Source organism: Heterodontus francisci, chromosome 23 (assembly GCF_036365525.1).
Source record: "Heterodontus francisci isolate sHetFra1 chromosome 23, sHetFra1.hap1, whole genome shotgun sequence".
Taxonomy (NCBI): domain Eukaryota; kingdom Metazoa; phylum Chordata; class Chondrichthyes; order Heterodontiformes; family Heterodontidae; genus Heterodontus; species Heterodontus francisci.
The window spans coordinates 61861385-61885973 of NC_090393.1; the positions used below are offsets into that span (position 1 = coordinate 61861385).

The window sequence follows — 24589 nt, forward strand, 5'->3', positions numbered from 1 at the left end:
TTCCGAAGGGACCATACCCTCTGCGACACTCTGGTCCACTAGTCACACCTAACACCTCCCCCCTTTCCATGAAAGTGCAGAAGATGCAACACCTTCCCACTGTCTAGGGCCCCAAACACACGTTCCAAGTGAAACAGCGATTTACTTGTACTACTCTTAGTATACTGTATTTGCTGCTCACAATGTGGTCTCCTCTACATTGGGGAGACGAAACGTAGACTGGGTGAGTGCTTTGTGGAATGCCTCCATTCAGTCTGCAAGTGCGACCCCGAGCTTCCTGTTGCTTGTCATTTTTACTCTCCACCTTGCTCCCATTCTGACCTTTGTAACCTTGGCCAACTACAGTGTTCCAGTGAAGCTCAACGCAAGCTTGGGGAACAGCATCTCATCTTTCACCTGGGCACTTTACAGTCTTTCAGATTCAACATTGAGTTCAACAATTTTAGATTATAACCTCTGCCCCCATTTTTTTCCCCCTTTTTCTTGTGTTTTTTTTTGCTGGGTCCACCCCCTCCCATTTCTTTCTTAATCTCTTTACTTTGTTCGGATGGCTGCTACACTGCCATCTACACCTCATCCAGACGCATCTTTTTGTTTGCTTACTTGGCTTTGTGCTATGAAACCTTTTGTCATTTAATGTCTCCTGCTCTCCACCCTATCACAGACCTTCAATTTTGTTCTTCCCTTCCCCCACCTCCTTTCACTTGTTGAAAACCTATTTCTAACCTTTTGCCAGTTCTGATGAAAGGCCATTGACCTGAAACATGAACTATGTTTCTTTGTCCACAGATGCTGCCTGACCTACTGAGTATTACCAGCATTTTCTATTTTTAAAGTTTCTCTTTAATCCTGAACCCCGCAGGTCCAGACTTCACCAAAGAAAAATGGCATACCTCTCCAGAACCTTCTCCATTCTCCTCACGACAGGCTTGGCTGCGTGGATTCCCTATGTTACTGTTTTCCGTGACAACCCTGTGCACTGTATGGCCGGGCCTGGGTAATCAGTTAATCTAAATCCTAGATCCAGTCTTCACGTTCTTCAACCTGCCTGTAAAACAAAACCTTCCTGCCATCTCAGCTTGGATGGCACTGTCTCACACTTTCATCTGGCTCCAAACAATTTTAGTTACCTCAACAAATTAGTTTTTTTTTCAATTTGTATTGGGACATTTCTATTAGGACGGTAGAATAGTGGTATTGTTTCTGGACTGGTAAGTCAAAAGAATGGACTAATGCTTCGGAGACATGAATTCAAATCCTACGATGGCAGCTGAGGAAATTTACATTCAATAGATTGATAAATCTGGAATAAAATGTTAGATTCATTAATAATGGTCATGAAACTACTGGATTGTCATAAAAAACCCTGCTGGTTTACTAACGTCCTTTAGGAGAAGAAATCTGCAGTCCCTACCTGCTCTGGCCTGCATGTGACTTCAGATCCACAGCAATGTGGTTGACTCTTCACTGCAATCTGAAATGGCCTAGCAAGACACTTAGTTGCATCAAACCACTACAGAAAAAAAAAGCACTGTGGGTGTATCTACACCACATGGACTGCAGCGATTCAAGAAGGTGGCTCACCACCACCACCTTGAGGGCACTTAGGGATGGGTAATAAATGCTGGCCTTGCTTGCGATGCTCAGATCGCAAGAATGAATAAAAACAAAACAATATTTTGCGACCAGTGTCAACGCACCTGCAGAGCATTTGACAAACCAGCTGTCCAGATAGCAGTTCGCACACGTTTTTCCATGGACCCTGCAGATCTCCGATTCCATCACACTCTCCCTGCGTTCCCACTCCCCGCCACCCCCAACCTTGGGGAAGAGGGAAGCTTTACCATTGTAAAGTTTTCTTTACAACAGCTCAGAAATACAGTAAGTTCTTAACATCGTAACTGTTTTAGCAAATAGCTTATTGCACACTGTCCAAGTAACATTTTTATTCTTCTTCTTTTGGGCCTCCTTATCTCGAGAGACAATGGATACGCGCCTGGAGGTGGTCAGTGGTTATATTCTACAATTATGCATATATTCGCAAAATCATTAGGGCATAACCAGTAAAAAAGCTAGCATTAGTAGGATTCAACATCATAAAATTATTCTTTTTTCCCTCTTACACCCTCTCTTTAAACTCTGGACAGAGCATCAGCAAATACATTGTTTTTCCCTGCAACATGCATAATTTTTAGTGTAAATGGCTGTAACATCAAACTCCAACAATACAGCCTGAGGTTCTTTTCTGTGAACTTTTCTGGAAACACAAGTGGGTTGTGCCTGTTGATCACACATACCTCAAGCTGTTGAAGAGCCAATATAAGAATTCAAAGCCTCTTTCTCGATGGTCGTGTACTTTCTTTGATGCTTATTAAACTTCCTGGAGAAGTAGCTAATGGGCTGTTCCTTACCAGCATCATCATCATGGAACAGCACTGCCTCTACCCCCACATCAGTGGCGTTGATAGCCACCTTGAATGGCTTACTAAAATCTGGGGCTGTAAGAACTGGCTGCTTTATGAAAATGGCTTTTAATTTCTCCAGTGCTGTTTGACATGTTTGGCAAGTTAAACTTCTAGTTTTTCTTTAACAAATTTGTCAATGGATTGCCTACTGTAGTTAAATTAGGGATGAATTGCCAGTAGAACCCACACATGCCCAGAAATCCTAACTTTTTTTTGTTTTGGATACTGGAAAGTATTATCACCCGAACCTGGCCTTTCGTGGTTACACTTGACCTTGACTCAGGATATGTCCTAAATAAGTGACTTTGGCTTTGGAAAACTTGCTCTTTGCCAGGATTATGACAAGGTTCGCCTTGGCCAGCCTGTGAAATAGAGCTGTTAAATGTCTGACGCGATCACTCCAAGAGGCACTGAACACCAAAAGGTCATCGATGTAAACAACACAATTACAATCTTCGAAATGTAGCTAGTGAATTTTTCATACCAAATGATGCGACTTTACATTGGAACAGACCATCTGGAGTTACAAAAGCAAAATTTTCTTTGGTTGCCAATATCCCTTAAGCAAATGAATTTTGCTAACAAAGGCTGAGTTCCCCACCCTATTAATGCAATCCTCGAGCCTTGTGATCGGATAGGAGTCCGTCTTAGTTACCGCATTAACTTTTCGGTAATCAATGCAGAATCTTTGAGAACCATCTGGTTTTGGTACCAAAACAACAGGAGCATTCCAACTACTTTGACTGGGTTCAATTATATTATTAATCAACATGTTTTGAACCTCCTCCCTGACTTTGGCCAATTTGCTGGGATTGAGTCTGCAGGCTTTTGTTTAATTGGTTTAGCCAGAGAAGTATGACTTGGTTTATCTATGCACATAGGCTTGTATTCCCATAATAGGTCAGCTATATCATTCCTCAGGTAGATGGTGTAATACCTCATCCAGACCCTCCAACACTTCTGCCTTTGCCAGCTTCACCTCAGGTGGTTCTATCTGAGAACTCTCAGTCTCAGACTCATCATCTGGTTCATCATGTGCACTAGTATCACCATCTACATCCTTCACTACCTGTGGCTTCATATGACATGTGTGACAAGTCTTACAGAAGTCAACCACAACTTTATGTATCTTCTGGCAATAAAAATGCATCATTACCCTAGCTTGAGTCTTCTCAATATCCAAATGACCAACTGGAATCTCATGGGTAATTCCAAAAATTTCACTGACGTAGCAAGGAGTGACAACAATTTGATGGACTACAGCTCAATCCTTGTCAGCAGGCTACTGGGGAGGTCTCCACTTCCTCCATTAAAATGTCATTCTTAACATAACACTCGGGACCTTTTCAGCTTCTGCCTCAGACCATGCAGTCTGAGACAAGCTCCTCAAATCAAGGTCTGCCTGTTGTGCCTCAACTAAGGAAGATCTGCCAAGCAATTCACCATTGTTAGTCTTGGAGCCTTTAACACCAATATTCCCATCCAAATCCTTGAAAAAGGCTTCACCCAACGAAATATCCAAATTGTCCTCCACCACAACTGAATCCATTTCGTCTTGTTTAACCCTATGAGGCTGGGAACTAGTCACAACACAATCCGGGAATATTCCAGGAAACCCTTCCTGCAAAACCTCAGTTTCAGCTGAAATAAAAACCGAAAGTACTGGAAATACTCAGCAGGTCTGGCATTATCTGTGGAGTGAGAAGCAGAGTTAACGTTTCAAATCTGTAACCTTTCGTCAGAACTGACAAAGGTTAGAAATTTATTAGGTTTGAAGCAAGTTAAGCGGGGATGGGGAGGAAAGAGAACAAAAGGCAAGTGTGTGATAGAGCAGAGGGCAGAAGAGATTAACTGACAAGGAGGTTATGGGGCAAAGTCAAAGGGAGTGTGCTAATGGTGTTGTGAAAAACAAAGCATTAGTGCAGTGAGAGTGTTAGAATAATGAACAGCTCTGTCCAAAAGCACAAACATGAAAAAACAAGTTTAAGGCAGGCATATGGTTAAAAGAAAACAAAATAAAATAATTTAAAAAAGGGCCAGTCATGGTCTGAAATTATTGAACTCAATGTTCAGTCCGGAAGGCTTTAGAGTGCCTAATCAGAAAATGAGGTGCTGTTCCTTGAGCTTGCGTTGATATTCACTGGAACACTGCAGCAAGCGAAGGAGAGAAATGTGGGCATGGGAGCAGGGTGGTGAATTGAAATGGCAAGCAACCAGAAGCTCGGGGTCATGCTTGCGGACTGAGTGGAGGTGTTCTGCAAAGTGGTCACCCAATCTATGTTTGGTCTCCCCGATGTAGAGGTGACCTGTAGTGAATGTAGTATAATAAACTGAAGGAAGTACAAGTAAATTGCTGCTTCACCTGAAAGGAATGCTTCGAGCCTTGAATAATGACGAGAGGGAAGGTAAAAGGGCAGCTATTACACCTCCTGCAATTGCATGGGAAGGGGGCGAGGTGTCGGGGTAATGGAGAAGTGGACTAGGGTGTCGCAGAGGGAACAATCCCTTCGGAATGCAGACGGGAAGGGAGAGGAAGATGCATTTGGTGGTGGCATCACGCTGGAGGTGGCAGAAATGGCGGAGGATGATCCTTTGGATGTGTAGGCTGGTGGGGTGGAAAGTGAGGACAAGGGGAATCCTGTCGTGGTTCTGGAAGGGAAGGGGTGAGGGCAGAAGTGTGGGAAATGGGTCGGACACGGTTGAGGGCCCTGTCAACCACAGTGGGGGGGGGGGGGGGGGTGGTGGGAGGAGAATCCTCGCTTGAGGAAAAAGGAAGAAATATCAGAAGCGCTGTTGTGGAAGGTTGCATCATCAGTACAGAATGCGTCGGAGACGAAGAAACTAGGAGAATGGAATGGAATCCTTACAGGAAGCCTCCAGGGATGGGGGGATTTTAATTACAAGGTTAGGTTGGAAAAGCTGTGGTTGTTTTCCTTGGAGCAAAGGAGATTGAGGGGAGATTTGATAAAGATTATGACAGGCTTAGATAAGTTAGACAAGGAAAAACTGTTCCCATTAGCTGATGGTACAAGGGCTAGGGGACACAGATTGAAGGTTTTGGGCAAGAAATGTAGGGGGGAATGTGAGGAAGAACATTTTTACGCAGTGAGTGGTAATGAGCTGGAACTTGCTGCTCACAAGGGCTGTGGAAACGGAGACTATTAATGATTTCAAAAGGAAATTGGATGGGTACTTGAAGGAAATAAACTTGCAGGACTACGAGGATCAGGCGGGCAAGTGGGATTGACTGGATTGTTCTTTGGGAAGCCATCATGGAGTTGATGGGTCGAATGGTGGCCTCCTATGCCGTACATGACTCGATGACTCTGAGATGGGTCTCACGAGTCCTCTGAATAGTCCTTTCAGCATGTACGACCCCAAATTACATTCTCAGTTTTTCACAACCCAAAAAATTCCTCAGGTGGGTCTCCAGTTTCTGTTTTCCAAGTTGCAGCTACAATTCCTGACTGACAGCAGTTTCACTTTAATCCCGAACCCTTAAGTCCAGTCTTCACCTAAAGGAAAATGCCATATCTCTCCAGAACCTCCTTAGTTCTCTTCATGACAAGCTTGACTGTGTGGATTCCCTGTGTCACTGTTTTCGTGGCCTTCAGTGACTACCCTGTGCACTGTATGGCTGGGTCTGGGTAGTCAGTTAATCTAAATAACAGAAACTGCTCCTAGATCCGGTCTTCACTTTCTTCAACCTGCCTGTAAAACAAAACCTTCCTGCCATCTCAGCTTGGATGGCACTGTCTCACCCTTTTATCTGCTACAAATCAGTTTTAGTTACCTCAACAACCTGAAGTATTTGTTTTCAATTTCTGTTAGGACATTCTGTTCCATAAAAGGGGCAATGCACCTGTCAGAGCATTCAACAAGCCATCTGGTTCAGCTAACAGTTCACACACATTTCCCCATGGGCCCTGCAGACTGCAGATTCCATCACAAAGTCTGTTAATTCACCCACCCATGTGGAGGGAAGTACCAAAACTGGACCAGATATGGTCTGAATAGTGTCAACATGGTGTCCTTTGATTTAGACTGAATGGCTCTGTTAATACAACCCAGGTCCTTAATGGTCTGAATTCTTACATAGCTGAAAAAACGTTTGCTATTTTACTGCCACAATTACACACCATTTTCTTTTCCAGAGATCTCTTGGCTTCTCTTATGGCTGTTTTTGCCTCCCCTAATTGCATGTACATCTTTTCCCAGCTGTCCTTGAGAATGCCTTGCGTTTCAACTGAATTTACCTCTGCACATTCCTTGTCAACCATAATGGTTTTGTTTTGCTATGTGCCCCTTTGACCATTGGGACGTCTGGTGCTTCATTCTGTTTGAGATAATAAGTTGCTTTGATATGCAGAGACTATTATGTAGGCAAACACAGCTGCATTTTGTGCACAGTTAAATCTCACCAACAGGATGAGATAAATGGCTAGTTAATCTGTTTTGGTAGTGTTGTTTGAGCAAGGAATGTTGGTCAGGACACTGAACTATGATAGTTCTTTGGAGCTTTAACATCCACCCGAACAGGGTTAAATATGATGCATCCAAAGGGAACTAATGCACCATTCCTTCAGTACTGTGCTGGAGTGCCATCCTAGATTATGTGCTCCAATCTTGGCATGGTGTTTGAATCAACAATATTCTAACTTACAAAGTATTTACAGCACAAAAACAGGTCATTTGGTCCAAAAGGTCCATGTTGGTCTTTGTGCTCCATACAAGCCTCCTCCCACTCCTCTTCATCTAACCCCATCAATATATCCTTCTGTACCTTTCTCCCTCATGTGCTTATCTAACTTCCCCTTATCACCATGGTTCAACTAATAGCACTTTCACCTTTGAGTTGGAAGGTTGTGAGTTCAAATTCTGCTCCAGAAACTTGAGCACTAAAATGTAAACTGACATCCAGCATAGTACTGAGGGTGTGCTGCACTGTCAGAGGTGCCGTCTTTCAGATGAGACATTAAACCGAGGCACTGTCTGCTCTCTCGGATGGTAAAAGATCCCATGGCACTATTTCAAATAAGAGCAGGGGAGTTATCCCTGTTTTCCTGGCTGATAATTATCCCCCAATCAACATCACTAAAGAAGATTAACCAGTCATTTTCATATTGTTTGCTGTGCGCAAATTGGCTGCCATATTTCCTACAGCAGTGACTATACTTGAAGTATTTCATTGGTTGTAAAGTGCTTCGGGTGTCCTGAGGTTGGGAAAAGTGTTAAGTAAAGGCAAGTATTTTTATTGAATGCATCTGTGTGATTCACCTCAACCAGTCCTCTCGCAAGTTCCATGTTCTAACCACTCTGGGTAAAGCAGTTCCCCCTGATTTCCCCATTGGAATTATTAGTGACTAACTTGTATTTATGACCCCTAGTTTTGATCTCACCCACAAGTGGAAGAATAGAACATAGAACAGCACAGTACAGGCCCTTCGGCCCACAATGTTGTGCCGAACCTTTAACCTACTCTAAGATCAAACTAACTACCTACCCTTCATTCTACTATCATCCATGTACCTATCCAAGAGTCGCTTAAATGTCCCTAATGTATCTGCTTCTACCACCACCGCTGGCAGCGCATTCCACGCACCCACCACTCTCTGTGTAAAGAACCTACCTCTGACATCTCCCCGAAACCTTCCTCCAATCACCTTAAAATTATGCCCCCTGGTGATAGCCCTTTCCACCCTGGGAAAAAGTCTCTGGCTATCCACTCTATCTATGCCTTTCATCATCTTGTACCCCTCTATCACGTCACCTCTCATTCTTCTTCGCTCCAATGAGAAAAGCCCTAGCTCCCTCAATCTTTCTTCGTAAGACATACCCTCCAGTCCAGGCAGCATCCTGGTAAATCTCCTCTGCACCCTTTCTAAAGCTTCCATATCCTTCCTATAATGAGGCGACCAGAACTGAACACAATATTCCAAGTGTGGTCTAACTAGGGCTTTATAGAGCTGCAGCATAACCTCGTGGCTCTTAAACTCAATCCCCCTGTTAATGAAAGCCAACACACCATACGCCTTCTTAACAACCCTATCAACTTGGGTGGCAACTTTGAGCGATCTATGGACATGGACCCCAAGATCCCTCTGTTCCTCCACACTACCAAGAATCCTGTCTTTAAGCCTGTATTCTGCATTCAAATTCGACCTTCCAAAATGAATCACGTCACACTTTTCCAGGTTGAACTCCATCTGCCACTTCTCAGCCCAGCTCTGCATCCTGTCAATGTCCTGTTGCAACCTACAACAGCCTTCCACACCATCCACAACTCCAGCAACCTTTGTGTCATCGGCAAACTTGCTAACCCAGCCTTCCACTTCCTCATCCAAGTCATTTATGAAAATCACAAAGAGCAGAGGTCCCAGAACAGATCCCTGCGGAACACCACTGGTCACCGAGCTCCATGCTGAATACTTTCCATCTACTACCATCCTCTGTCTTCAATGGGCTAGCCAATTTTGTATCCAGACAGCCAACTTCCCCTGTATCCCATGCCTCCTCACTTTCTGAATGAGCCTACCATGGGGAACCTTATCAAACGCCTTGCTAAAATCTTTTATATGTCTACCCCGATCAAACTCTTTCATAATCCTCGACATCTATAAGGTCATATCTGGAGTTTTTTTTTCTAGAGAAAAGAGTCCAGCCTGTTCAATTTTTCCTGATAGGTATAACCCCTTACATCTGGTATAATTTCAGTAAAATTTTTTTTGCACCTTCTCCACTGCCTCTGTATCCTTTTTATACTCTGGAGGCAAGAACTGTTCAGAGTATTTTAAGTGCGATCTAACCAGGGTTCTAAAGAAGTTTAACATAACATCTCTGCTTTTCAATTCTGTCCGTCTAGAATTGAACCTCAGTTATTTATGGACTTTTATTGATCTGCGTATCTATACTCTGATCCTCAGAGGTTCTCCAGCCCATGACCACCACCACCACCACCACCACCTTCCTTCTAAAATGTATCAGCTCACATTTATCTATATTGAAGTTTAGTTGCCAATAGCAAATCCATTCTGAAAGTTTATCAATGTCTTCCTGTATTTTGCCTTAGTCCAATTCTATTAACTGCACCCCCAATTTGAAATTGTACTTCCAATTTCTGAGCTTTGTGTCCACGGCGACCAACAGTGGTTCGAGCACCGATCCTTATGGAACGCCATTTCCCACCTTTTTGCCAGTCTGAGTAACTACCGTCAACCTTTATGCACTTTTTTGTTTTGGAACCAGCTTGCTCTCCATTCTGCTACTTACATGTTCTGACCTTAGTCATGGAACATTTTTCCTTTCCTATGTTATTGGGGCGGCGCAGTGGTTAGCACTGCAGCCTCAGAGCTCCAGCAACCTGGGTTCGATTCTGGGTACTGCCTGTGCGGAGTTTGCAAGTTCTCCCTGTGACTGCGTGGGTTTTCGCTGGGTGCTCCGGTTTCCTCCCACAGCCAAAGACTTGCAGGTTGATAGGTAAATTGGCCATTATAAATTGCCTCTAGTATAGGTAGCTGGTAGGGGAATTGAGGGAAGGTGGGGATGTGAGAGGGTAATGGGATTAATGTAGGATTAGTATAAATGGGTGGTTGATGGTCGGCACAGACTCGGTGGGCCGAAGGACCTGTTTCAGTGCTGTATCCCTAAATAAATAAAAAAAAATAAAATAAATTAGTCTATTTGTGGTACCTTAGAGAAGGCTTTTGGGAAAACCAAATATATTAAATATGTGGAGTCAGGTCACAGATCAGCCATTGAATGGCAGAACAGGTTTGAGCGGCTAAATGGCCTACTCTTGTTCATACATTCCTACCTTATTTAATTTTCTGTTTCTTCAAAGAATTCAATAAGGTTGGTCAAGCATGACATTAAAGCCTGGCTCGGGTATAAAGTTAAAACCCAACCTGGACCCGACGCGACAGCAGCCAACCTGGATCCAACCCGGGCCTGAGTCATTTAATTTTTTTAAATGCCTGACCTGAACCCGACACATGAACTCGGGTTTGGTCGGGTAGTCGGGCTTTACTGCAGAGTGCGGAGTCCGGACTGCACGTTTCCCGCCTTGATGTCCTGAATGTTCATTTGAAGATTACTTCCAGGAGCAAGACAGCACCGTCCATGTCCAGCCCGACCTGAACCCGAATGCTGGACCCGGAAGAAAGACCTGGCCCGACCCGAACCTGACACGTCGTCGGGTGTGGTTGGGTTTATGTCGGGTAGCCACGCTTTACCTGACATTCCCTTTTGGAATTCGTGCTAATTACTCTGTATTTTCAGATTCTGAATGTTTTCTATTACATCTTTGAGTAAAGCTTCCATTATCTTTACTACCACCAATATTAAGCTCATCGGCCTGTATGTTCCCTGGACTTGTTTTATCTCCCTTTTTAAATATAGGAATCACATTAGTTGTCCCAGCACTATTCCCTTTTCTAAGGAATTTATATGTATTCAATATATATAATGCCTATTTATTTTACTTTATTTATTTAGCAAATGCAAGCGATAGCCCCTCATTTGCTGAGTTTAAGATGATTAGTCTGCCACTTAGTCTGTAGCAGGGACACTCCTCAGTAATGCGCAGCATTGTTTGTGTCTCTCCACAAATGCATAAGGGATTTGTACTGAGGCTCCAGTGGTGGAGGTTGGTTGCACAGGGGCGCTGGCTTGTCCTGAACCTGTTTAGCAAGGACCACTCTCGCCGTGGTAGTTCAAAGCCTGCCATTCGATAGGTGGGGTTTGTCACAAGAAACTTGTTAGTAACTTCCCGTGTTCCCCATTCCTTGATTCAAACTTACTGAAAGTTGCTCCTTATGGGGCACCGAGATGGAAGGTGGAGGGTAGGTAGATGGTAGATTGAATATGTCACTATGGAGTGATAAGTGGGGTGCAGCACGGATGGTTTCAACCAGCTTGTGGGTTTTCATCAGTTGCCAGGTGTGTGGGGGAGTGATGTTTGTGAGAATAGGAAGTCAGGGGAGGGCTGTTGAGGGTTCCAGTTATGATGTGCGTTGTTGCATTCAGTTGAGTATCAGCAAGATGTGTGTGTGATGACCTATGCCAGACAGGTGCACAGTACTCTGCTGCTGAGCATGATAGGTGCTGAGGTCCGGAGTGTTGTTGTAGCAACGTCCCATGTAGATCTAGCAAGTTTGGTTAATAGATTCTTCCTGGTTTTGACCTTTGCTGCTGTTTTCTTCAGATGCCTAGATGCTCCCCTATACTTACTTCTTTGTCTGGTTCATTTCCAATGAATTCAGCAGTGCTCTTTTGGGCTTTTTACATGCAACATAAGAAAGAAGTCTTGCACACGTAAAAAAAAAAGCTCCATTCACTGCACACCTTTTGCTGCTGCTGCTTCTTGCCAGTTTTTTGGGGGTAATTAAAATCTCCTATGATTATTCTGTGTCCTTAACTCATTTCACATTTAAAAAAATATTTGTTCTTGGGATGTGGGCATTGCTGGCAAGGCCAGCTTTTATTGCCTATACCTAATTGCCCTTGAGATGGTGGTGAGCCGCTGCTGTTAGCCATTGCAACTGTGTTGTAGATACACCCACAGTGCTGTTAGGAGGGAGTTCCAGGGTTGTGACCCAGTAACAGTGAAGGAACGGAGAAATATTTCCAAGCCAGGATGATGTGACTTTGAGGGGAACTTGCAGGTGATGGTTTTCCCATACTTGTTAACCTATTTCTTCCTCCACCTTCCCACCTTTCCACTATTAATTTGTAGTATACCTCTATTAGTGTGATTGATCCTTTCTTCTTTTATTTCAATCCACATGGATTCTGTTTCGAACCTTCTGTTGGCTATGTCTCTTTTTCCTAATGTTGTTATGTTATATGTAATTGGTAGAACTACCTCACCCTCCCTCTTACTTCCCTCTTCTTTCTGATTGTTATAATCTCCAATATTTAGTTGCCAGTCCTGTTCTTTATGCAGCCATGTTTCAGTTATTGTTACTACATCTGATTCCTTGTTGCAGATTATTGCCTCCTTTTCCCTTGTTTGATTTTGAATGATGTGTGCATTGCCATGCAGGCAGTTTAATGCATCTTTAGTAGTTATTCCTTTTAATTTATTTTTAACAGTCCTTTTATACTGCTGTTTTATAACTGTATTTGTTTATTAATCGTTTGTACCCTTGTTCTTTACCTTGCTCTGACCTTTACTTTCATCTTCTAATTCTTTTGTCTTCACACTAAGTTCATTTTTGCTAGATCCATCCCCCCCTTCTTAGTAGTTTGAAGTCCTATTGACAGCCTTTTTATTCTTTCTGCTGGACTTGGAGATGGAAATTATACCATGCTGGTATGTAATGCTATTTACACGCACGACTGTTTCAACATCTCCATGTATGCATCTGTAAGTAGCAAGGACAGAAATATAAAAGCAAAATACTGCGGATGCTGGAAATCTGAAATAAAAACAAGAAATGCTGGAATCACTCAGCAGGTCTGGCAGCATCTGTGGAAAGAGAAGCAGAGTTAACGTTTCGGGTCAGTGACCCTTCTCTTTCCACAGATGCTGCCAGACCTGCTGAGTGATTCCAGCATTTCTTGTTTTTATTTAAGGACAGAAATATACTGTGAATGAAGCAAATGAAAGCAGAATTTTAAAGACACTCCATACAAAGTAATTCCTGAGTCAGGTGGTAGGGGCTATATAAGATGGGGTGAATAGTTGTCTTTTCCTCCCTCCTTTTCTCCTCCGTACACAATGGTACCTGCTCAGCACTACCTCTTGATTGAATTGCCAAGGGAACCAAGGCATGCAACTGTCACAACTTACAGGAACACTCGTGTTCTGTACTATTCAATGGTAAGTATTTCAGTTCCTGTAGGTAGCACTGTCAATTGATATATTGTTGTGTTTTCTTTTTATAGATGGAGATGCCTGGGTGAGAGTTTACTGGCTACATACATGCACTTGACCTCTTCTGAGCCACCTCACCACAGTCTTGGTAGGATGATAGATCTTTGCATGTACAGAGATCCTTCCCAACATCTCTTGACATCACCAACAGGCACGCCTGTCAGTGTCATCCAGCCCAATCCCACTACTTCCAGTCCTGCACCAGTCGTGACAGCACCAATTATGCCAGCACCAGCTGTGGTTACACCAGCAGCTCCAAGTCCAGTTCCAAGTGTGGCAGAAGCTGTAGCAGTCCAAGGTTAGTATGAGTACTGTTATATCTGTGACATGAAGAATGGTAGAATACAGCAAGCTTTGAAGTGATAGTGAGATGATGTAGCCCTTGAGCCAGTATAGTTATATGTTTCCTGTATTGATCGGAGTTGTTCTAGAATGCATCGCTATTGTATTAATTACTGTGGTTCTGTTTACATTTGACTGATTTTGAATCGATTATTGCTGAGTGATGCGACATTCTTCTGTGCCAATATCCTCCTGACCTATGCAAGGAAAAGCATGGCAGCCAAGGTGCTATTGCACAAGGCAGGAGGGAGTGGGTGGAGGGAAGAGAGAATTTTTTTTTGTTCATGGGCTGTGAGCTTTGCTGGCAAGGCGATTTGTTGCCCATCCCTAATTGCCTTCTTGAAATGCTGCAGTCATCTGGTGCCGTTAGGGAGGGAGTTCCAGGATTTTGACCCAGCAACGGTGAAGGAACGGTGATATAGTTCCAAGTCAGGATGATGTATGGCTTGGAGGGGATCTTGCAGGCGGTGGTGGTGTTCCCATGCACCCGCTGCTGTCAGATCAAAAGCAGTAGATTTTACAGAAGACCAGTGATGGTGAGTGGAACACAACTCGTTCTGAAGAAAGGTCACAGACCTGAAATGTTATCTCTATTTCTCTCTCTACAGATACTGCTTGACTTGCTGAGTATTTCCTGCATTTTCTGTTCTTATTTCTGATTTCTAACATCTGCAGTATTTTGCTTTTGAAACAGACTGGGTCTCTTTTCTCTTGAAAAGGGAAGGTTGAGCGGTGATCTAATAGAGATCTTTAAAATTATGAAAGGTTTTGATAAGAGTAGACAAAGAGAGAGTATTTCCACTTGTGGGAAGAGGAAAACTAGAGACCATCAATATGAGGTATTCATCGAGGAACTCAGAAGAAACTTCTTTACTGAGAGAGTGGTGAGAATGTGGAACTCGCGATCCCAGGGACTAATAATAGCGAATAGTATTAATGCATTTAAGGGAGGCTAGATAAGCATGTGAAGGAGAAAGGAATAGAGGGTTATGCTGATGGAGTTAAATGAGGAAGGATAGAGCAGACTTGTATGGAGCATAAATGCTGACATGGGCTGGTTGGGCCAAATAGCCCATTTCTGTGCTTGTATATTCTATGCAACAAAGGAAACTGTACCTTTTGCACATAGGTATATATTGAAAGTGTTTGATAGCACACACAAGAAGCTTCCTTCACGTTCAGACACTTAGTCTGATCTGTTGAAGCAGTTGTGTTCCACTCATCACGGGTCTGCTGTGAAATCTGCTGCTTTTTATCTGACAGACCAGTGCTGCTTCTGGGTTCTGTTTCTGTGGTTGATCAACTGACAGCATGCAACAGAAGTCTTGCTTTTTAAAAATTCATTCTCTGGCTGTGGGCATTGCTAGCAAGGCTGGTATTAATTGCCCATGGGATTAAAGGGACTGGGGATTTCAACTGGAGGGAAGTGTGCAGTGGTGGCTTCCAGCGGTCAGTGTTAGGACCATTGCTCTTATATATTTGTTAATGTCCTGGACTTGAATATAAATGGCATAATTTCAAAGTTTGATGACCCGAAACTCAAATGTAGTATGCAGGAATGTTGGCATAGTGGTAACGTTACTGGACTAATAATCCAGAAGCCTGGACTAATACTGTGGAGACAGGAGCTCTGGAGTCTTGAGTTCAGATCCCACCAAGCAGCTGGTGGAATTTAAATTCAATTAATTAAATAAATCTGGAATTGAAAGCTAGTCTCAGTAATGGTGGTCATGCAAATACCAAATTGTTGTAAAAACCCATTTGGTTCACTAATGTCCTTCAGGGAAGGAAAGTACCATTCGCAACAGCTTAGATGCTGCAGACTGCTTCAGTAAGACCTGGAAAACATTCAGGCTTGGACTGATAAGTGGTAAGTAACAGTCACGCCACACAAGTGCCAGGCAATGATCATTTCCAACAAGGGAGAATCTAATCATCTCCCCTTGATGTTCAATGGTATTACCATCATCGAATCCCCCTCCATCAACATCCTGGGGGGCTATCACTGACCAGAAACTCAACTGGACCAGACACATAAATACTGTGGCTATAAGAGCAGGTCAGAGGCTGGGAATTCTGCAGCAGGTAACTCACTCCTGACTCCCCAAAACCTGTCCACCATCTACAAAGCACAAGTCAGGAGTGTGATGAAATACTCTCCACTTGCCTGGATGAGTGCAGCTCCAACAGCACTCAAGAAGCTCGATATCATCCAGGACAAAATAGCTCACTTCAGTGGCACCCCAGCCACCACCTCAAACATTCACTCCCTCCACCACTGATGCACAGTGGCAGCAGTGTGTACCATCTACAAGATGCACTGCAGCAACTCACCAAGGCTCCTTCGACGTCATCTTCCAAACCTGCAACCTCTACCACCTAGAAGGACAAGGGCAGCAGATGCATAGGAATGCCACCACCTGCAAAGTCCCTTCCAAGCCACACACCATCCTGACTTGGAACTATATCACCGTTCCTTCACTCACTGGGTCAAAAACCTCTAACTCCTTCCTAACTACACTGTGGGTGTACCAACGCCAGATGGACTGCAGTGGTTCAAGAAGGCAGCTCACCACCACCTTCTCAAGGGCAATTAGGGTTGGGCAACAAATGCTGGCCTGGCCAGCGGTGCTCACATCCCAAGAACGAATTAAAAAAAGATACAATGGTGAGGATAGTAACAGATTTCAGGAGGACATAGATTGGCAAAAAGACACATGGCAGATGAAATTTGACACAGACAAGTGTGAAGTAATACATTTTGGTTGGAAGAATTACAAGAATTTTTAATGGAGCGCAGGAACAGACACACCTAGGGGTGTATTACACTAGTCTTTCGAGGTGGCAGGACAAATAAAGAAGACTGTTCTAAAAAAGCATATGGGATCCTTGGATTTATTGGTAGAAGCATTGAGTACAAAAGCAAGAAAGTTATGCTAAACATTTATAAAACACTGGTTAGACCCCAGTTGGAATTTTGTGCCTAATTCTGGACACCAGACTTTAGGTAGATGTCAAGGCATCAGTGAAAAGGTATGAGAGATTTACTAGAATGATACCAGGGATGAAGAACTTCAATTATGTGGAGAGACTGGAGAAAACAGGATTGTTTTCCTTAGAGCAGAGAAGGATAAGACGAGGTTTGGTGAAGGTTTTCAAAATCATGAAAGGTTTTGATAAAATAAGGACAAACTGTTTCCAGTGGCAGAAAGGTTGGTAACTGGAGGGCAAAAGATTTAAGATGACTGGCAAAAGAACCAGAACTGACATGAGGAAACATTTATACACAGTGAAATGTTGTGATCTGGAATGCATTGCTTGAAAGGGTGGTGTAAATAGATTCAATCATAACTTTTAAAAGTGAGTTGAATAAATACTTGAAGGGAAATATTTGCAGGGCAATGGGGAAGATAAGGGGAGTGGAACTAATTGAATAGCTCTATTAAAGAGCTGGCACAGGCACGATGAGTCAAATGGCCTTTTTCTGTGCTGTATTATTATTGTATGATCCCTACTTGCCCTGCGAAGGTGCTGGTTGGTGGCCGCCTTGAATTGAATCTTGTTATTGTTTGATATCACTAAGTAGCTTGCTTCAGAGGACAGTTTAGAGTCAACCACATTGGGATGGAACTGGAGTCACATATAGGCCAGAAGGGGTAAGAATGACAGATTTCCTTCCCTAAAGTCCATTGGACTTTTACGACAACCCAACAGCATCATGGTAATTTTTACTGATGGTGGGTTTTTTATTGCCAGATTTAAAAAAAAACTGAAATCAAATTTTCTAAAGCCTGTGGTGGGATTTGGAATCACGTTCTCTGGATTGTTAAACCTGTCTTTTGTATTACTAGTCCACTATAGTGCCTTACATCGCCCTTTATAGGAAAATCCTAGATCCTATGAGATTTTTCTAATGAAGTTGCTCTTGGAATAAGGCGTGTTAAATGTGGAAATTTATGCCAAGTGGATCTTGTGACTAATGTAGTGAAGTGCTTGCAGTGCTGTCTTTGCAGATCATTTCTTGATGTTTCTTGTTGAATTAACCATGTTTAAAGCAGACACTTCAATCATTGACAAGGCTAAGAAAGGTTCCAAGAGGAAGCGGATAGCTGATGAGGCAGGAGAGCCAGCAAAGAGGCGCTCCGCTCGAGTGAGAAACACCAAGTGTAAGAAAGAAGAGAAGATTGATTTTCAGGAACTGTTGATCAAATTTCTGCCCTCAAGGTACAATAAACTTTTCATTAACTTTTCAAATATACTGACTCTAAGCAATTAATCTTCACTAATACATTAGCACAGCAGAGACTGCCCCTAAACAAATTGAGGCAGTAGCATATTGTATTGTAAAAAATAAGATCCATTCCTGTATTTATCCACGTGGCATGTTCCTAATTTTGTGACTTCCTGATTGAAGGAAAGGAAAGCTCAGTTAACATGTGTTTGAGAACATGGCAGTGACATGTGACTGGTTTGAACGGTACTTGGTGAGGTTTAAGGTTGGAGAGGTCACAATTGTTTATGGTTACTGCGGAAAACCATTAAGTATGTCCACACTTACCCTGAGGAAGGTGCAACAGTTCAGATATATCTGAATCATGGGTTCCCTGTTTCTGGCTTATTGTCAATAACACATCCAGTAACATTCCATGTCCCCTACTGGAGGGACATTGCATCTGACTATGGCAGCTAGCTCAAAACCCAACCAGGCATTCATTGATAGTATGGGGAACTGGAACAATGCAACCAGTAAAATTGCTGTATATATTAGCTATCTGTCATGCTGATCAACAAGTCAACCGTGAATAAAACTTCAAACAGATTTAAAACAAAAACTGGTCAGTGGCATGGCGGGTATAGGGAAAAAAGCAGAGACTCTGGAAAAATTATAAATCTTTCCATGTTACTGCATAAACAGGCAAATCATCAAGGAAATCCAGGGAAAATATACATATTGTGCCAGGGAAAGCTGGGGACATTTGAAGCGTTAATCTTAGTCTCCCTTCTACCCTAAGTGTACAGCATTTTAGTGAAAATAATTTGTTCCAGTTGGTAAGGTAAATTAAGGAAGTTAAGCAGGGTTTTATGCATGTTAGATATTTGGTTTGCTCTTATGATTGCCTGCACATGGCTAATGTATTCATAGGCTCCTTAATTCCAATCTCTTTCTCTTGTTCAAATATTTCATTTTGTGGATCTGAAATGGCATCCCCTTTCAATGCCCATAAAATGTTCCACTTGATCAGAGTAAGCTGTGGTCAGTATTTTCTGAGATATAGCCTGTGCACAACAGTGGAAAGCAGTACTGCTGCTGTACTAAGGCAGTCAAAGCATACTAACTTCCTGCTTTCTCACTAGGCTGAAAAGAGTAGATCTGGAGGATGAAGATGATGCTTTTGGCACCTTTGAAGTACAGACAGAGTTGAAAAAGGAAAGTCAGCAACTAATGGGCCCTTATCGAATGCAATTTGATCCTTCATCTTTCATGGAATTAGGTAGGTTTTCAGAACAGGGTTCCTTTAAATCTGCTCTGGATGGGACCTTCAAGTTCTCTGCATCATCTGGTAGCCACTTGTCAGAAGCTTTGGCCCACTAATCCCAGGACATCTGAATGGTGGATCAGTGATGGGCTGGCTTTGTGACCTTCTGATATTAAGTGGGATTGGCATTGTGATGTATTTGCCTCTATTTTATGATTGCAGATATTGATATGTGGCATTTGGACTGATTTTTGGAGCAGCATTTCATCTAGAAACGAAGACACAGCAGTTGCTGCATGTGACAGTGTGAAGTGCAAACATTAAAAAAAAAAGTCTTTAACTCTCATGAAGTGTCTTATATAATTTATTTTAAAATTTATTTTAAAATATTAGACTTCTATACCTACGAAAATATTCATGAATGCCCGGCATTCATATATTTTTAAGACAATTTATGTTAATCTGTACATTGTCGAATTTCTTGGGTAGCAAGGAATGATTTTAAAAAGTTGAGACAATATAAAGATCTGTTTACATTTGCAAAGCTGGTTAAAATCATGTAAATCCTTTACACTGGTGACCCGGGAGTTTTTGTGTGAAACAAGCCACCAAATGGACATTGAATTTAGAGCTAATCCCTGCATTCACTGACCTTGACCATTCGTGTGAGGTCATTAAGTGTCTTGCAGCACTGAATCCAGGTTCTTGGGGCTAGATTCCTGACTTTGACCTCTGCAACGATCTGTTCCTCCACTGTCTTTTCACCTTGTGTCTGGATGGCCTCCTGCCCCCCCCTGCGGATTCCCTTCCTTTCCACTTACTCCAGGAAGAACTCCAGTGCCGCGCTCTCCTGTGGTCAGCCATTGTTCATTGTCGCACAGCACTATTCCCAATGATCTTAGCACCTCCAGCAGCCACAATGCACCTTCTCTTTAAGCAGTGCAAACTGGCTTTATGTACTGCTAGCAAGTAACGATATTGGGCCGCCTGCTGATGCATGCAGTCAGTGAACAGCACAGTTAGTGCTGCCTGCTTGCAAAAGTCATTATAATGAGCAAGCAGCATGAAGTTGGCATGGGGTAATTGTGTGCTTAATGATACCTGCCCCCATAGTCTTTGGTCCCTGCCACAAACTCCATTTCCTAGCCACCAACTTCATCCCTTTTTCTGGCCACTGTCTAAGGCTGAACAGGACAGTTCACAAGGGTGGTGTAAGCAGAGGCAATCAATAATTTCAAAAGGAAATTGGATGGCCATTTGAGGGAAATAAACTTGCAGGGCTACAGGGGAATTGGGACTGACTGGATAGCTCTGTGGGAAGCTGGCATGGACTCTGGGTCGAATGGCCTCCTTCTATGCCGTAAATGACTCTACAGTGCTGTTCTGGCCAGCCTACCATCTTCCACCTTCCATTAATTTGAACTCATCCAAAGGTCTGCTGCCCGTATTGTGCCCTGCACCAAGACCGGTTCAGTATTTGGGTAATACTGTTACTAAGTAGTGTTTAGCTAATTATGCAGCCTTGTGCTATTCCTGCTGCAGTGTGTCAGCACATTGAGGGTCCCTCTTGAGGCCAGTTGCAAGGAAGTGACTTTTCAGTCACCATTATGTCTGGACTTTATAGTTCAGGAGAATAAGTATTTCAGTGCTGCAGTCTTTAAATTGTAGGCCTTTAGTGCCCTGTGTTATGGTTTGCATTATGGAATCCTGGAATAATATAGCTCAAAAGGAGGCCATTCGGCCCATCGAGTGTGTGCTAGCTCTTTCCACACATCCCTGCAATTTTTTTTCTCCTTCGTGTTTACCTAATTCCCATTTGAACAGCTTCTGCAGTCTTTCCACATAACTGAAGTCCCTCATCCCTGGTACTATTCTAGTAAATCTCTTCTGCACCCTCTCCAAGGCCTTAACATCCTTCCTAAAGTGACCCAGAATTGAACACAATACTCCAGCTGAGGCATAAGCAGTATTATGTAAAGGTTTTAGCGTAACTTCCTTCCTTTTGTACTCTCTTCCTTTATTAGTAAAGCCAAGGATCCCATATGCTTTTTTAAAAAAGCCTTCACAACTTGTCCTGCCACCTTTTGAAGATTTGTGTATGTGCGCCTGCAGGTCTCTTTGTTCCTGCACCCCCTTTAAAATTGTACCTTTTAGTTTATATTGCCTCTCCTCATTCTTCCTATTGAAATGAATCACTGTACATTTCTTTGTGTTAAATTTCATTTGCCATGTGTCTGCCAATTTCACCAGTCTGTTTATGTCCTCCTGAAGTCTCTTACTATCCTCCTCATTGTTTACTACATTTCCAAATTTCATATCATCTGCAGACTTTGAAATTATGCTCTGTTTACTCATATATATCAAAGAGCAGTAATCCTAATACCGACTGCTGGAGCATATCTCTCTGTACATCCCTGTAATAACCACTACTCTTTGCTTTCTGTCCCTTAGCGAATTTTGTACCCAAGCTCCTACTATCCTTTTAATTTTGCTATCAAGTCAATTATGTCATATTTTGTCAAATGCCTTTTGAAAGTCCATATAACTACACTATCCTCATCACTGCTCTCTGCTAATTCATCAAAGAACTTGATCCAGTTAGTCAAACACAATTTGCCTGTAACAAATTCATGCTGATTTTCACTTCTTATCCCATTCTTTTCCAAATGCCAATTAATTTTGTTCTGAATTATGGTCCCGAATAGTTTCAAGGGCACTGATATTAGGCTGAGTGACTTGTAGTGCCAGGTTTATCTCTCTCCCCTTTTTAAATAGCGGTGCAATCCTCCAATCTCCTTGCTTCATGCCCATATCCAAGAAGGATTGTAAGATTGTGGCCAGAGCCTTCGCAATTTCCACTCTTACTTCCCTTGGTAAACCAGGAAGGATCCCATCTGTGGGTGAATTTTCTACTTTGAGCACTGGCAATCCTTTAAGTACCTTCTCTTTTTTTTAATCCTATCCGATATCACTACTGCCTTCACCTTTTACTGCTACTTTGGCAGCATCCTCTTTAGTAAAGACAAATGTAAAGTACTTCTTTAATACCTCAGCTGTGCCTTCTGCCTCCACAAGAAAAACTCCTTTCTGATCCCTAATCAGCCCCACTCTTCCTTTGACTATTTCTTACTGTTAGTGTTTATAAAGGACTTTTCATTTCCCTTTTATGTTAGCTGCTTATTTATTGAAGAAGTTGAAAAATGTTCAGCAGCAGAGGGAATAGTCTTTATGATTCTTTGAAAGAAGTTCAAACTCTTCATTCAGAGCTCCTCCTAAACCTATTCTTCATTTTTTAATGGTCGCTTGGAGCTAATATTTTTTGGCTCTTGCTATATTTCAGATCTCAAAAAGTTAAGCACAGAAGTGTATGTGTATATATGTCATGTAATTTGAAATGAAGCAGACCATATTTAATGCTAGGTAATGTCATAGAGTCATAGAGAGATACAGCACTGAAACAGGCCCTTCGGCCCACCGAGTCTGTGCCGACCAACAACCGCCCATTTATACTAATCTTACATTAATCCCATATTCCCTACCACATTCCCATCTTCCCTCAATTCTCCTACCACCTACCTACACTAGGGGCAATTTACCATGGCCAATTTACCTATCAACCTGAAAGTCTTTGGCTGTGGGAGGAAACCGGAGCACCCGGAGGAAACCCACGCAGTCACAAAGAGAACTTGCAAACTCTGCACAGACAGTACCCAGAGCTGAACCCAGGTCACTGGAGCTGTGAGGCTGCGGTGCTAACCACTGTGCTGCCTAATATGTTAATCATTAATAAATCCATTGTGACATTAACTTTTATTTTTATGCAAACAGAGAAACAAGATGTGCACAAGTTTTTGCTTAACAATTTGAAGAATGGTGGGGTACTAGATCTGATGCTGAAGTATTTAAAGGTACTTGGTCAGAAGTTCTTGGCAAAATGGCCACCTGGGCTGGCAGAGGTAGTCCTTTCAATCTACAACAGCTGGAGAAAACACTGCAGTAGTCTGCCTAATCCTATCCTGAGAGAGTGCAGCAACCAGCACATCAAGGTACTACCATAAAACTAAGAAGTTTTTAATAGTCTTGGAATTTTTTAAATTGCCTTTTTTTGTTTAAAACAACACTCCCTGAATTTTCTCCCTGCATTTTCTGACCGTTTAGACTCTTGCTAGATACAGCTGCGCAGGTGCCAGGAGCTATGTGGTAGCTCACTTGTGCTAAGTAAGATGCATGGAAATGCAGCTTCGCCCACTAAATTAGAACGCTTTGTTATGATGTGTAATCTGATTGATCCGGATTATGGACAATCTTCAAGTTTTTTTTTTTATTCGTTCATGGGATGTGGGCGTTGCTGGCTAGAACAGTGTTTATTGACATCCCTAATTGCCCTTGAGAAGGTGGTGGTGAGCCGCGCCGCCTTGAACTGCTGCAGTCCATGTGGGTAGGTACACCAACGGTGCTGTTAGGAGCGGAGTTCCAGGATTTTGACCCAGCAACAGTGGAGGAATGGTGATATCGTTCCAAGTCAGGGTAGTGTGTGGCTTGGAGGGGAACTTGTAGGTGGTAATTTTTCCATGCATCTGCTGCTCTTGTCCTTTAGGGGGTGGAGGTCGCAGGTTTGGAAGGTGCTATTTCAGGAACCTTGCCGCGTTGCTGCGGTGTATCTTGTAGATATACACTGCTGCCACTGTGTGTCGGTGGTGGAGGGAATGAATGTTTGTGGGTTGTGTGCCAATTAAGCAGGCTGCTTTGTCCTGGATGGTGTCAAGCTTCTTGAGTGTTGTTGGAGCTGCACCCATCCAGGCAAGTGGAGAGTATTGCTTCACACTCCTGACTTGTGCCTTGTCGATGGTGGACAGGCTTTGGGGAGTCAAGAGGTGAGTTACTTGCCACAGGATTCCAAGCCTCTGACCTGTTCTTGTAGCCACGGTATTTATATGGCTACTCCAGTTCAGATTCTGGTCAATGGTAACCTCTAGGATGTTGATAGTGGGGGATTCAGCAATCGTAATGCCATTAAATGTCAAGGGGAGATGGTTAGATTCTCTCTTTTTGGAGATGGTCATTGCCTGGCACTTGTGTGGCGCGAATGTTGCTTTCCACTTATCAGCCCAAGCCTGGATATTGTCCAGGTCTTGCTGCATTTCTACACGGACTGCTTCGGTATCTGAGGAGTTGCGAATGGTGCTGAACATTGTGCAATCATCAGCAAACATCCTCACTTTTGACCTTATGATTGAAGGAAGGTCATTGATGAAGCAGCTGAAGATGGTTGGGCCGAGGACACTACCCTGAGGAACTCCTGCAGTAGTGTCCCGGAGCTGAGATGATCGACCTCCAACAACCACAACCTTTTTTTTCCCAAAAATATACTTTATTCATAAAAATCTGTAAAAAAAAAAAAAAAATGCATTACAAAACAGCACCAAATT

General features: G+C 42.9%; 1 protein-coding gene across 4 annotated transcripts in view; it reads left to right on the forward strand.

Moving 5' to 3' along the window:
• The window catches only part of cabin1 (calcineurin binding protein 1), a 678888-nt gene that overhangs the window by 50286 nt on the left and 604013 nt on the right, over nucleotides 1–24589 (forward strand). For 3 of the 4 annotated variants that reach the window (XM_068055415.1, XM_068055418.1, XM_068055419.1), the window contains 4 exons: nucleotides 13353–13639; nucleotides 17739–17907; nucleotides 19039–19175; nucleotides 22989–23206. In XM_068055415.1, the coding sequence (XP_067911516.1) occupies nucleotides 13353–13639; nucleotides 17739–17907; nucleotides 19039–19175; nucleotides 22989–23206 (811 nt within the window). The remainder of the gene's footprint in view (nucleotides 1–13352; nucleotides 13640–17738; nucleotides 17908–19038; nucleotides 19176–22988; nucleotides 23207–24589) is intronic. The other variant, XM_068055416.1, reaches the window with a different exon arrangement.